Source organism: Notothenia rossii (assembly GCF_949606895.1).
Source record: "Notothenia rossii genome assembly, chromosome: 10".
Classification (NCBI taxonomy): domain Eukaryota; kingdom Metazoa; phylum Chordata; class Actinopteri; order Perciformes; family Nototheniidae; genus Notothenia; species Notothenia rossii.
Window position 1 is genome coordinate 17,676,848 of NC_136908.1, and position 15,295 is coordinate 17,692,142.

The 15,295-nt window shown below is 41.6% G+C and overlaps 1 protein-coding gene across 1 annotated transcript in view; it reads left to right on the plus strand.

Annotated features, from left to right (window-relative positions):
• The window catches only part of osbpl10a (oxysterol binding protein-like 10a), a 62,643-nt gene extending 49,085 nt beyond the window's left edge, over positions 1 to 13,558 (plus strand). The window contains 4 exon segments of the mRNA XM_079654897.1: positions 303 to 433; positions 12,740 to 12,889; positions 13,014 to 13,365; positions 13,368 to 13,558. Of these exon segments, the coding sequence (XP_079511023.1) occupies positions 303 to 433; positions 12,740 to 12,889; positions 13,014 to 13,365; positions 13,368 to 13,543 (809 nt within the window). The 3' untranslated portion in view covers positions 13,544 to 13,558.
• Positions 13,559 to 15,295: the final 1,737 nt, after the last annotated feature.

A 15,295-nucleotide genomic window follows, 5' to 3' on the forward strand; every position in this document is an offset into this window, starting at 1 on the left:
TCAGGCAATATAACCGGCCAGGAAACAACAGTGAACAAATATTACATTTTAACAGAGACACACAGTATCTTAAGGTGTAGCATCTGTCAATAACACAGTATAATTTGTGAGAACCTCTCAGTCTGTTAGAGTGTGATTCAGTGGTCTCCCTAGTACCTTTCATTAATATAAATGTCACCTGACCCAGAATCAAACATGTATTCACACAAACCACCAGTAAAAATCAGATCCTTGTAAACCCCAATGCTTCTCCTTCTCACTGTTGTAAACTCTGTTGTTAATTGACCTTGTGGTTTTTTCAGATGTTGCTCCTGTGTGGACTGTACCAAAGTCACCCTCAGGGGAGCAGTTGAAGAACGGCGGTCTGATGCCTCTACGATCAGCCGAGCCCTCTCCGGCCTTCAGGAAAAGGAGCCTGTCCCATGGTGCTGAGGTGAGGAAAAATACGTCATGTTGACAAATATCACCTAAATCCTCTGTGTTGTTTTTCCTATTTGTCTTGGTTTGTTGGATACCTGAGTTGATAGTGTCTCAGATGTGGAACCAGACCACTGTGGGACTGAGCCATTAACACAGTTAATACAGTAAGAAGTGGACGTAGTCCCCAATACATCACATTTTGGTCTGTTATTTTTGACATTTCAGCCGACGCCATCATGGTTTTTTAAACTAATGAACACATTTAAACAAAAGGTGAAGCTGTGAAGGAGAATATACTGTATAACATATCATTTTTTTTAGTACACCCTGTTCTCCAGGGCGCTGACATGCAGAAGGGTTGCAGAAAAAAACCACAACAACAATAGAAATCAGGGGTCATTGTATTCTGCTCCTAGATGCAAACACATATACAAAAGACTTTACTTCAGCTTTACCTTAGCCATGAAGTTATAAAAGCCTTAAGCACAAGCCTGGAGTATGATGTAAGTGCTCAAATCGGAAAGACATTTTTATAACTGTGCTTCCTTAAATGCTTTAACATTTGATGAAAACCAATCTTGAAACAAAGAAGCTAAATTAAAAAGTACTATGATGGATATATCTGATCTTTTCAAGGCTATGTGAGTTTATTCTCTTGCTGTAGTGAAGTTAACTCAATGTAAAATGCTACTTGCAAAATGGGAGACGGTAGAAAAACCTGAATTAAATAAACTTCACATTCACTAGGGTTGACTCAGAAACGAATCAGTGCTAGCAGTCGTGTTGAGGCAGTGATTTTCTGGTTTTCTGACCCACTTTCTGTTCATTCTCTCATGTTCGACCTTGTTGCCCAGCAAGGGAAGCACTCATTGCTTCTGAAAGTTTGAACAGAGCTGCTGTCAAAAAAGTGGGTCAGAAAGTAAAGAGCTGGAACTGAGCCGATCCCGGGGGGGGGGGCGCTTCATGTTTTGGCCTGCCTGGTGCAGCGAGGGGAGGTCTGACTGTCCGGACCCCCTGTATCAGTGACACTGAAGTGAATGTGTGCCTGTTGGGTAAAAGGTGTGAGGCTTAGAGGGCTTTGCTTTTTGCCTCTTATTGGAAGGCAGACTTCTTATCATTTTGTGAAAAAAGCTAATTGTTAACATCAAAGGACAGTATGCACCATTATTTATGATTTCTATGTTGCCCTTACGGATTTCCTCATTAAGCAAGTAACTGTATATGTACAACAGCACCTTTTAAAGAGCAGCACGTCACAAAGGGCTTCAAACAGTAATAAGGGCAACCAGCATAAAAATGGGACATTAATACAGACTTAAAAGGAGATTAAAAAACCATAAATTGAAAGCTGGTAATACCATAAAAAATGGTTAGACCATAGCTATGGTAAAAGTAACAAGTGATATTCACTCAAATATAATACCATCATAAAAGCTATTTTTTCAAACGTTTGACAAATAATGGATCACCTAACATAGGTTTACACATCTTATAAAGGGCTGACACACATTTAAATCTAACCTCAAAACAAGATACGGGGGGTGGGGGCATTTCACCCCTCATGTGAGCAGTGAAGCAGCACCCTGACTCACCGCCACAAGGGACTTCACTGTGCTGGCAGTAGTCTAATCTAGAGGTGTAGAGTTGTCATTTGTCATGTTAATGATCATTTTCTTTTGACATTTGAGTGTAAAATGAGCATTACAGCGTGGCAGTTTCAATCCATTTCCAGCTAATTGCCGAGCTGTTCAACATACTTCATGGAGCACAATTAAGAGCAGAGAGGAAGGGCAGCTCATAATGTTTTAGAGACATTTCAGACCATCATTGGGATGGCAGTTATGATCCAGAGGGCCTGAGCCAACCGTCTGCAATGACCTGCCACTGTCAGTACACTCCTGCCCATCTAAGTCTGCCATTAGGATGCTGTGATCCAGTAATGAGTAATGTCTGTCATAAATTACGATAAAGGCATTGAGCAAACTATAAAAATGATCATCTGGGAGTGGACTTACATAATTGTATCATATACTATGGAGACCCATAAAGGACCAGCAGGAATATTAGGAGGGAAACATTTACCTCAAGAAATATTAGACTTGTAGCTACAACAATAAGAGGTAAGGATGAAACTGTTATACCCACAAATGTCACCAAATAACATTTAAGTTGCACTGTTTATGTTGACGGTGAAAAAAGATTGTAATGTAAGCTCTCGGAAAGACCTGACTCCTTCAGTTTGAAGTTTTGGTCTTCCGGCTCTTTTTGTTATTTTTTTATAGCACAACTTTATGGCTTTCATTCACTCTCAGATTTTACTCCGTCTCTGCTCTGTAGCATTTTGCACTTTCCTCCCGCCTGCAGCTCAAACCAGATTTCATTCGAGCCTTCAAAGATGCTCTGGCCGGCTTTTGAAGCAGAAGGGCAGAGAGACGGACGAGGTGCGGTTCAGATTTCTAAGCCGCCTTAGTCCAGCTTGACACGTCTATTCTTCTTTTAATGAGATTCAGCTTCGTCACTGCATGTCCAGTCAGTGACGTGGGATTTTATTTCCACATACTAAAGGTTGCGTTTTGATTTTGAAGGACAGAGATAGGGCGTGTTCTTTGGATGACATTCAAGCATGTGTATTGTTCGGTAGGGAAAAGTTAGATCTGGTGAGATTTCTATTGCCATCTTGTGGAAGGGTACAAGTGCACAGGGGGTTTCTGATCAAGACGGTTTTAAAACTGATGTTTTTAGTATGCAACAACAAATTGGTTTAATGGTCTTATTTATCTCTGATTTCAGTATTTCTTGCTCAGATGTCACCCCACCCTAAGTCATGAACGAAATCATTTCCTTTTCCAATGCTGCTAAAGGCCGGTTCTTGATCTAATCTTGTAAGTTTTCCAGTTTCCATTCTCCCTGTAATTTCATTCTCGAGTGCAAGGCAGAAACTACATTACCTCAGAATAATAAAGGTTGGCTATTTGAATTATGTAGCACTACAGTAGTATTTGATATTCAGACCTAGTATGAAGACAGCAAGGGTGAGCATGGGGTCTGTGCGTGACCCTGGGGAAATGGGGGGAAATTGCTAGCGTTTGCAGAAATCCGGATGGTCGATGCATTTGCACCAGTGCACTCCCTTGACACATATAAGGCCTGTCCACCGCATTACTATGGATATAAGCTGCTGCTGGAGAACAGGAAGTCCATGGCAGACCTGCAGTCAGTTCTTCATTTACATAGAAAGGCAGTGTGGGAAGGGAAATCTGTAGGTAAAGCACCTTTTTTTCTGATATCATGGTTTTTCTGTTAAAGATGGATTTTGAAAAAGAAAACATGTTCCCTTTTCTTCTGAGAAAGATTTCATGTGGAAATCCTCTAGAAAGTCGTAAGAATATTTTCAAGTCTTATTTGCTTCTTCCTTTTTTTTGGCATTTTATTGTGTATTCTTAATTCCAGCAGAGGGCAGCCACGTCCTCTAACGTCCATCTCTTATTCTGAACGATTCATATTAGGCTGTTTCACTGCCAGAGGGGAGATTTATTAGAACAAAAATAATTGTAAGACTTTAATACTAATGACATCACTGTCTAACAATCTCTATATTTCTAGGTCTATTTTAATGGTTCATTTCCATTATTTAATCTGAAATAATAGGATTTGTTTTGCTTCTAAACGTGCTCACTACAGGCAGCTCCTTTTGGTTTTATTAACAGGCTTAAAGGTCCTGTCGTGAAAACATCAAAGAGTAGCGTGTTCACATTTTAGCTTCGTGTGGAAAATATCAACCCATGACTCACTCTGTAATCCACTCTTTTTACTTTACTTAACTCTAGATTTAGATTAGGGATTAGGAAATGTCCTATGCCTGTCGGAAAATACTTTCTTTTGTCTCGCAGAAGGAATTACAGTCTTCTAATTAAAACTTCCCTCATACTGTTTTCCAAACACCGACAAGAACATTTTGTCATGTTCATATAAGGGCTGTAGCTTAATTCAATAATGGATCTGACAGTTATTGATTTAATTAATCGATTATTGGTTTGGCCCACAGAACTTTAGGATAGCCCAAAGTAAACCCAAATATTCCTTTTGCTATTATTTAATCTGACTTTTGTGAAAGAAAATGGAACAGTCCTATTGTTTTGTGTTCTGTGTTTTTAAAATCTAGACGTGGTGTGATGAGTTTTTATCATTTTTAAATGACTTCAGCTTCAGGATGACTCACCACCAAGTGTCATGGTGTACCGTTTGTTTTATCGTTGTGTAAGCATGTCTCTGTACCACTGTGTCTGCATATATCCCCTCATTATACTGTGCTGATGAAACTACTCGTTATAATTTATACATGAGGGGCTCAAACAGCCTCGTGTTTTTTGTAGAAGTGCGAGAGATTTGCGGGGTCCGATTCTAGAACAGTGTAGTTTCGCTCTCTCATTTTTAACCACTCGAGTGGTGCATTTCTGAGCCAGGGCTTTATTTGTGGCAGTCATGTATCTCGTGTTGCGCTTGGGTAACTTCCCACCACTTTCTCTTGTGTTTTGGTTCTCGAGAACAGACTTCCCTGTGTGAGCTCTGCTCTGCTGTTTCACAATATAACTCCCTAGCCTAAAATATCTTTGAACTAACTGCAAGTATTAACATAGTGTCTTCCCCCTGTGCAACATATTGTATGACTTAATTTGAGACTAAATAGCAAATGCAGTGCAGTCTGTCTGGACATCTGTGAACATTGAAATGCATTTAAAGCTGCTGATCAAAATAAAAAATTGCCACAGGGGTTATTACATGGCTGCAAAATCCCCCTCCCCCCACCACACCAGTATGACACCCTTGTGATTTGTTGGAAGAGTATAATGTGTATGCTGTTCTACAGAGCTTGAGTGAAAGTGCCTGCCAAGAGCTTCAAAGCTACTTGAGCTATATTTGGCGCAGTGGCATTATAATCATATATAGCTCAGCCCATGGACAGCTTGTAGTTTAGAAGTTGTTTAGTGATTTTTTGACAGTGTCTAAACATCAGCAGGAGGTGTTTGTGAGTGATTTTGGATTGATGTTACTGTTAAACTTGAGACACAGCTCACTGAGGGTTAACTGACGTGTTGTGGTTAACACCTATTTGATAATTACATAACCGGTTATTTATTATCACAAATGCCAAAGATTTACTGCTTCGCAAAAAGTCTTTATAATTCGCTTTTTACAATACTGTTGAGGTGTGAAAGGATTGCTTTTCTAATTCTTTTAACTATTCTGCGAGCGTTTCTGACGGGGTAAACTGGCCCTGTAAGACTTCAGGGTTTGGTGTCAAGTTTAACATCTAAGCGGGTGGGAAAACAGCACGAAACCCAACCAATTAAAATCTCCTTTTCTTGTATTTTGCACAACAAAGCTGTTCTCTCTGAACTGGTGTTGACTGACCATTAATGTTAACAATATGCCTCCCCGAAGGAGTATAAAGAGGAGGAATCCAATTTGCTCTGAAATACAAGCTTCAAAGGTAAAACTAGAAAGATTAACACTCAGACAGAGGGGGTTGCTTATAGCAAAAGGGTCAGCATGTTGAGTCTCATACAACAACACTACAAAAAAATAGAGGGCAGATGGAAAAGATGATGCTAGAGGATGAAGAGGATGGCTGTTGAAGCTAAAAGTTAAGGCTTGTTTAAACCGAGGAAGTAAAGGAGTCTTTGAAGTGAAAGCATAAGCAGACATGCCCTATCTAAGCCTTCTGTAGACGCCCACACTCTCCCCTGATGAGAGAGAGAGAGAGATGCAGAGAGGTGGACAAAAAAGAAAAAGTACTCAGAATGAGAGAAAATAACAGGAAGGGCGGGGGGGGGGGGGGGACAGTTTAGGAGGAAGATGACGATGAAACAGAATAGCGGATGGCATGAATGAGGAGATAAGGGAAGGCAGGGTGAATGGAAGAAACAATGGCCGTGCGAGGGTGAAGGAAGTGAGGAAGAATGAATAAAAAATGAGTCTTTTAAAAAGGAAGACTGTCGAGCCGGAACAGATGTAGAGAAGAAGATAGTAACAGAAAGATGAAGAAGTGTGAAATAGAAAGGAGAGGACATGCAGTAAACATGTGTTAAAGAGTTTGCAGAAAAAATACTATAGGTTCCCACTAATTAAGCATGCTGATATAACTACTCCATGCTGATATAACTACTCCATGCTGATATAACTACTCCATGCTGATATAACTACTCCATGCTGATATAACTACTCCATGCTGATATAACTACTCCATGCTGATATATACTCCATGCTGATATAACTACTCCATGCTGATATAACTACTCCATGCTGATATATACTCCATGCTGATATATACTCCATGCTGATATATACTCCATGCTGATATAACTACTCCATGCTGATATATACTCCATGCTGATATATACTCCATGCTGATATATACTCCATGCTGATATAACTACTCCATGCTGATATATACTCCATGCTGATATATACTCCATGCTGATATAACTACTCCATGCTGATATATACTCCATGCTGATATAACTACTCCATGCTGATATAACTACTCCATGCTGATATATATTCCATGCTGATATAACTACTCCATGCTGATATAACTACTCCATGCTGATATAATTACTCCATGCTGATATATACTCCATGCTGATATAACTACTCCATGCTGATATAACTACTCCATGCTGATATAACTACCCCATGCTGATATATACTCCATGCTGATATAACTACTCCATGCTGATATAACTACTCCATGCTGATATATACTCCATGCTGATATAACTACTCCATGCTAATATAAGTACTCCCACCACTTGTCCTAGATACAATCAGGAAAGGTGCAAGGAGGGGTTAAGGCAGGGGAACCACGTGAGAGAGGGAGGAGACCAGAGGATCTGAAAGAGATGCAGGGAAACAAGGCAGAGGGATGATGGGAGGACGCAGAGGGGAAACGTCACTGGGACTTTCCCTGAGCTTTTTCTTCCCCCTCCCCCTTGTTCTTCAGAGTGGGTGGTGGGCAGAGACTCTCTCTTTAAGTCATGAACAGGAGCTCACCACCTCAACTCAGCCACATTGTACGTCTCTTTAACAAGACCCAGGACTCCTCTAGGAAAGCTGCTCACTCAGTCAGCAAAGTCAGCTGAGGGAGAAGAGCGTTTGTCTGCAGTGGCCATCAGAGCCTCAAACTCGTCAAAAGATGCAGTTTTTGACAGGTTTTCCATGGAGAGTACCTCTTTAATTGGATTGCACACTGAACCTTGTGTGTTCTTTTCCTGTTTGTGGGGACACAAGCTATAACTTCTATCCTTTGGCTGGATTGTTTTTGTTTTCCTGAGGCTTACTTTCTGCCCTTTTGGAGATGAGATCCAGTTCAATGCAGGTCAAGCCTGTAGCTACACAGCAATGCAGCGTGAGTGTTTACAGCAGCTCTGTGTGTTTGTGCATGGTGTACTGTTGTTCTTGCTTCTGTTTTGGATATTGGATCATTAGTGTAGTGGCAGCATGAGGGCTTAAACAGAGTTCACTTGGTGCAGTAAAGATGATCTTATTAGGGAAGGAAGCACCCTTTTCCTCCAACGATGAAAAGCTTTTGTTGACTTCATAAAATATAGAACAAACTGGCCTTCAGGGGAAGTTCTGGTGGTTAAAGTTAACACGCACAGCATGTTCAAAAGTACAAAAAAAGGGTTATTGTTTAGAGACAAGTGTAAAAATATTTGTCCACTACTCCTGTAAATATCCTACAACTAATATTTAAAAAGTTTAAAGTGACTTATTGACGTATAATAATGCTATAATAATGTAGTTGCAACCTATTAACCAAATATATAAATTGCCCCATTACAAATGTCCACATTCCCAATGTCTAAGGATTCTGTACCTCTGTTCCTGTAACGTACCTCGAGCCGCCCACTGCCACTAAGCTAACAAGCTTAAAAGCTTCAAATCAACAAAAAATAAATACATTTAACAATGCTGAGTACACTTACAATTATCATCCTTCTGCAAGTCGCCAATTGTGGAGCACAATTCTTCAATTCTCGACCCTATCTAGATTAGCTCAACCTAGAACAAGCAGTGGTTGGGGGGGGGGGGGGAAAGGCCAGATCAGATTATTATGTCAGACATTATAGTCTATTAATACTTATATCACATGATCATATTCATTCATACTATCTTACTATTGTACTGTATACTACTAGTCTTTCAAAGATTATTATTGTGCTATGACTGCAGTCAGAACAGAGAGTAGTAACAGTTAAAAGACGTGATATAATAATTAATTCAGTCATGTTTTAATATCCAACATTAGTAGCAAAAGTAATTCTGAAACCTTTTTGTATCTCCAAGCAGGAAAAAGCTGTGACTGGACGTATAATATTTTGGGGCTGTCCATCCATCCCATTATCGTGATGTGAAATCTCAGGAATGCCTCGTTGAAATTACTTTCAGATTTGGCACAAACATCCATTGAGTTATTATGGTGGTCTCCTCCTCGTAATGTAGAGCTATGAATCCAAACACTCTTTGTACTCATTTATTACACGGGGTGTATTATTACCCACTTCTGGACTTGTTAAACTGCATTAAAACGTCTTAGCTAATGACAACCACTAAGTCCAGCGATAAATCCACTCGAGGGTTTCCGCTGCTCTGCCCTCTTCAGCAGCAATTTCCTTTTGCTGTCAAGAGCCTCTTTAATTAGTTAGAACCACTGCAATCATAACACACCTCCCCCTACCTACTTCCCCTCTTCTCCCTCCTTACACTTCTATATATATCACTGCTCTGAGAACCAAGCAGCTCCTGGGAGTCCTGTACTTGTCTGTTCAAGCATGCTCCCTCTTAGTGTGTGTGTGTGAGTATGTGTGTTCAAAATGTATGTCTTTTAATGTGAGTGGATGTGTGGAGCTTTTGGCATGCATGAAATAAAATATTCAGGTAGCAGGCACGCACTCTGGTCCTGGAAATCTATTTTTCTTCATGCATTGATGCTGCTGGGAGCTTCAGTTTGGATTCAGATCCCGGATTCAGTTACAGCAGCAGCTACACTAAAATTAGACATCCTTGAGGTGCAGAAATATGCATTACAACTTATTGCCACATATAGAAACAGAAGATGTAGAGCAGTTGGGGGATTGTACAAAAGAGTTGTTGTTGCCCACAGGCTTTAGAGCACGTTCTGCATTATACATCACCCTCTTTTGTGTCTTCCTTCCTGCCCAGAGATATCAAAGGCATCAGTGCTTCTTTATCCTCCACTGGATCCGTTTCCGGTTGAATGCTGTAACACAAACGGAATAAATAACTTCTCTGCTCTTTGACCAACGCCAAGTGTCACACATGAAAGCTAATATTGATGTGAAACACTGAAACTGATCCCCCAATTTTGTTTCAATTTCCGATTCGATAAGTTATATTTGAGTTACAATAACAACTTAGCATGGAGGTAAGATAAACCACTCTTACCTGTCCTGTTGCATAATAAAAAATATTAATGTTTACATGAATAATTGACCTGGGCGCCTCCCTAGGGAGGTGTTCCAGGCACGGCCAGCTGGGAAGAGACCAAGGGGTAGACCTAGTACCAGGTGGAGGGATTATATCTCTTCGCTGGCCTGGGAGCGCCTTGGGATCCCCCAGTCAGAGCTGGTTGATGTGGCCAGGGAAAAGAAAGTTTGGGGCTCTCTGCTGGAACTGCTACCTCCGCGACCCGACCACGGATAAGCGGGAGAAGATGGATGGATGGATGAATAATTGATATTGAGGTAGTTACATTAATGTGTAAAAAGGCTGACCACACAAGACTTACAGGGTTAAAGATGAATGCTTCCACGGGAAAAGTTTTTTTTAGCCCTATTAAAATTGAAAGGCGGGTTGACATGGCTGAATGGAGTATGAATGGGCTGCAGTAAAGATGAAATGAGGTTGTGTGCTTTGGTATTTAAAGGTTGCTTCTGTAAGATGTCCAATGCTGGCCTCTTAATGAGTGAAGTGACCTTCTCATTGTTATTGACAGCTGGATGTCGGTGTTAGAAAAGGCCGGAATTCTTCCGCTCTTAGCCATTTAAAGTGACAATGAAATTTAATATAGAATATTGATCTATCAATGGTTCCAAACATTTGATCTTTCTTCTATTTACAAGTAATATATGTCTTGCTTTGTGGGTATAGAAGAGGGACAATGACTTCTCACATTGTTCCATTTTAATATTTTCTTAAGAGTTCTGCAACCGGAACAAATATAATTTCAGAAAAATATTTGAAATTACAAATCTCATTGCATTACATTGCATTTAGCTGACGCTTTTATCCAAAGCGACTTACAATAAGTGCATTCGACCAGGAAGATACAACTTTGAAGAAAACAGAATCATATAAGTACATCAGATTTCATAGAGCCAAACATTTCAAGTGCTACTCAACTGGCTATAGATAAGCCAGTCCTCTATTAGTATATAAGTGCTCTGTTAGCAGTTATTTGTTAGTAATTCTATCGCTCGAAGTGGAGTCGAAAGAGATGAGTTTTCAGTCTGCTCCGGAAGATGTGTAAGCTATCTGCTGTCCTGATTTCAATGTGGAGCTCATTCCACCATTTTGGAGCCAGGATAGCAAACCCACGTGTTTTTGCTGATGGGAACTTGGGTCCCCCTCACGGTGCGGGTGCAGCGAGCTGTTTGGCTGATGCAGAGCGGAGTGCACGTGCTGGGGTGTACGGTTTAACCATGTCCTGGATGTAGGAAGGGCCAGATCCATTCGCAGCATGGTACGCAAGTACCAGTGTCTTGAAGTGGATTCTAGTAGTTACCGGAAGCCAGTGAAGGGAGCGGAAGAGCGGCGTGGTGTGGGAAAATTTAGGAAGGTTGAAGACCAGACCAGCCGCTGCATTCTGGATGAGCTGCAGAGGTCGGATGGCACATGCAGGTAGACCAGCCAGGAGGGAGTTGCAGTAGTCTAGGCGTGGACCTGCGCTGTTTTCTGAGTCAGCTGGGGACTTATCCTCCTGATGTTGTAAAGGGTGTATCTACAGCAGCGGGTTGTAGCAGCAATGTTTGCAGTGAAGGACAGTTTGTTATCTAGGACCACACCCAGATTCCTTGCAGTCTGAGTCGGGGAAACAATAGAGGTGCCAATGTTGATTGTTAGGTCAAGAGTGGGACAATCTTTTCCCGGAAGGAAAAGCAGTTAAGTCTTTTCAAGGTTGAGCTTGAGGTGATGAGCAGACATCCACTTAGAGATGTCAGCTAGACAAGCAGAGATGCGTGCGACGACCTGGGTCTCTGAGCGGGGAAAGGACAGAATTAGTTGGGTGTCGTCAGCGTAGCAGTGGTATGAAAAACCATGCGAGCTAATGACAGACCCGAGCGAGTTTGTGTACAGGGAGAAGAGGAGGGGACCAAGAACAGAGCCCTGAGGGACCGCTATAGTTAATTGACAAGGGTCGGACTCGGACCCTCTCCAAGTAACCCTGTAGGTGCGGTCTTTGAGGTATGAGGTGAGGAGGGAAAGTGCAGAGCCTGAAACTCCAAGTTCTTGGAGAGTGCGAAGGAGGATCTGATGATTCACCGTTTCGAATGCAGCAGACAGGTCCAGAAGGATGATGACAGAGGAGAGGGAGGCTGCTTTAGCAGTGTGCAGTTCCTCAGTGACAGCAAGGAGGGCAGTTTCTGTTTAGTGACCTGCCTTGAAACCAGACTGGTGCGGATCCAGCAGGTTGTTCTGATGGAGATAACAGGAGAGGTGTTTAAAGACAGCACGTTCAAGTGTTTTAGACAGGAACGGGAGGAGAGAGACAGGCCTGTAGTTTATAACATCAGACGGATTGAGAGTGGGTTTCTTTAGGAGAGGGTTTACTCTTGCCTCCTTGAGACTGTTTGGAAAGTGACCAGAAGTTAGAGAAGTGTTGATGAAATGGGTGAGAAACCCATTTTTTAATTAAATTTATTTTATTTTTCCCAACAAAACTATATACTGTACATCTTAGCTGTTTCAACTTTAAGAAATATGAAGCCCGAACTAGCTTAGTTCATTGTTGGTTTTAGTCTTTTAATGGGATTTTTATTTTATTTTCAACAAAACAATTATACAATAATGCCAATGTCTTCCTTTAATCATCTCATGATGTATCAAGTCTGAATGCTTGTCTGTAAGCAAGGTAGAGCAATGAAAAAGTAGCTCGAAATGAACAATTCAAATATTAAGTTCGTATTGTGATAATAGCAAATTCTAAAAGTAAAAAATAAACTCTACCAGACACTCAATTCAATCTAGTTTTGAAAAGTGAAATCATTAACGTTTCTATTTTTCCATGTTTCCATAGCACCACCAAGGGCTGGAAGACATCAGCCCCTCTGAAGAGGTGACAGATACGGAGGATAATGAAGAGGAGGACCTGGGAGTCCTGGACGACCAGCGGAGCATCATCCTCCACCTGCTCTCCCAGCTCAAACTGGGCATGGACCTTACACGGGTAAGGAAACTACAAAAATAAACTGTGCAGGCTCATGAAAATAAGGTTTTCTGGTCATAAATGAGATTTTGTTGAGCCATTCCCCTAAAAAATGGTTTCCTTTCAAATCTCTGGGGTTTCACAGGTGGTGTTGCCTACCTTCATTTTGGAAAAGCGATCACTCCTGGAGATGTACGCCAACTTCATGGCCCACCCTGACATGTTCCTGTCCATCACAGCGGGGGCCACAGCCGAGGACCGGATAGTCCGGTTTGTGGAGTATTACCTGACCGCCTTCCACGAGGGCCGGAAAGGTGCCGTGGCCAAGAAGCCCTACAACCCCGTGCTGGGGGAGACCTTCCACTGCTCCTGGGAAGTGCCTCGGGACAAAGTCAAACCTTTGGTCAGATCCAACCAGGGGTCCTCCTGGGAGCCAAGCAGGGGCCCCAACAACACGCAGCAGGGCGCTGACTCACCAGCAGACTGCTACACTGTCCGGTTGTGGCCGAGCAGGTGTCCCATCATCCACCTGTGTCTGGGTTCTACTGCGAGTGCCGGGAGAAGAGCATGTGCGTCAACGCCCACGTGTGGACCAAGAGCAAGTTCATGGGAATGTCTATAGGAGTGTCCATGGTGGGAGAAGGTGAGATACATTACAACATGACCTCGCTGTAAAAACGTTTTTTTTAATACAGTAATATAACAGCAATCCAGTTGAACATGCTGCAAAAATAATGCAATATTGATCATGTCACAATGATGAGTTTAAACCAGGAAACAAGTTCAAAAGTAACTCTTACCAGCACTGAACAAAAATAAATGTAATTCACATTTACTGTAATATGTACTCAAACTTTTGCTCCAAAAATGGATTCAACCAAAACATGCTGCCATTAAATATAGCTCACGTTTGCAGCATTAGTAGCTGAAGGAACAAAAGGTCAAACAGTTCTCAAATATTTCTTTTCTTCTGGAAGATCTCACTTTACAGTCCATCACAGCCTCCTGTCCTGAAGGGAATATAAGGCTGCATGTCACTTATCAGGATTCATGTCATAGATTTTATGAAACAGGCATATCGAGACCCACACAGACTATGATCCCGCTCCATGGCAGTCAATAATCCAGTCCTCTCTTAGCACCATTGCACCATGTACAGTACGCTGCTGGGGATGAGTCACCCTGAGCACAGACACAGGAAGTCCTTGAGCCCGATCGACTGTTTCTGGACACCTGAACTCATCCAGTCAGACAGTACGGCTTTCTCAGGCTTCACCGCCCCCCCAACCGGCTGCCTGATGCTGCCTATTAGAGCACATTCTGACCCTCACCCCGGGAACTATTGATTGCTGGATATTCTTTTGCCAGGGCTGCAACCCTGATAGCAGTTGATACAGGGTTTTAGGAATAGCCTGGATTTCACTGATTGGCAGTGAGTCAGCAACAGAGAGGGATACAGCAGCTGACTCAGCCAGAATGATGGCTTTTGATTGGACCTTACAACATTGTGATTAGGGCTCAAGTTGGCCTTTTCAATCAGAACAGGCTTAATGTACACTTTCAAACGGTCGTACTATGGCTTAAAGTACATGATTATTATAGCTACACAAAGTAGAGGGCGATATGGTCAGATGAATGTTACTTCCATCATGTGAACATTGTTCATTTATGCTATCCATTCTTTGAATCCATTGTCAGTACCTACAATATTTAGATACTGACATTTCATTTCCATTTAGAGTAACCTTTTCTAACCTTTACTAATTATGCAGCTTTTGAGGTGCTGGTTGGTGGATTTTGTTACCTTTTGGACTAAAGACTGCTTATAAGTATTGCACATATTCACCTCTATAATTGGTATGCTGTATAGAGTTTGGCATTTTGATTGTCGACTTCTTTTTTAATCGACTTTTATACAATCTGATTTATTTTTGCAACTGTGGATCACTGCCTGCTGGTTATTGGAGAGAATGCAAGTTTAGAGCTCAGGTAGAATTATGAATGCGCGACTAACTTATTTGAAAGAGTATTGTTCACAGATTGGTTGCTCCTTCATAAAAAAAAAAACATCTCATGTCTCGTGTTTAGGCTTACAGGGTGACATACTGATACAAGTTATCATACATGTCACACATACAGTTGAGCTTTTCAATAATAATTCATCATGGTACTCCTACTGTAGAAAATAACCTATTCAGAACCACATAAGGCTTTTTGTCATCACACTGGTGCCGCATAGAGTTTATCTTTGTGCACATTTTGGTGAGAAACATGATTATGACAAACAGTTAGACAATCATCTCACGGGCATTAGAGTTGTTGTTGTTTATTGCACACTAATCCATGCTGAAGGACACAGGTGATGCTGGTGTCGGTCATGTGTAAAGACTCTCTCATGGACTGGCAAACACAGAAGAAGATATTAAC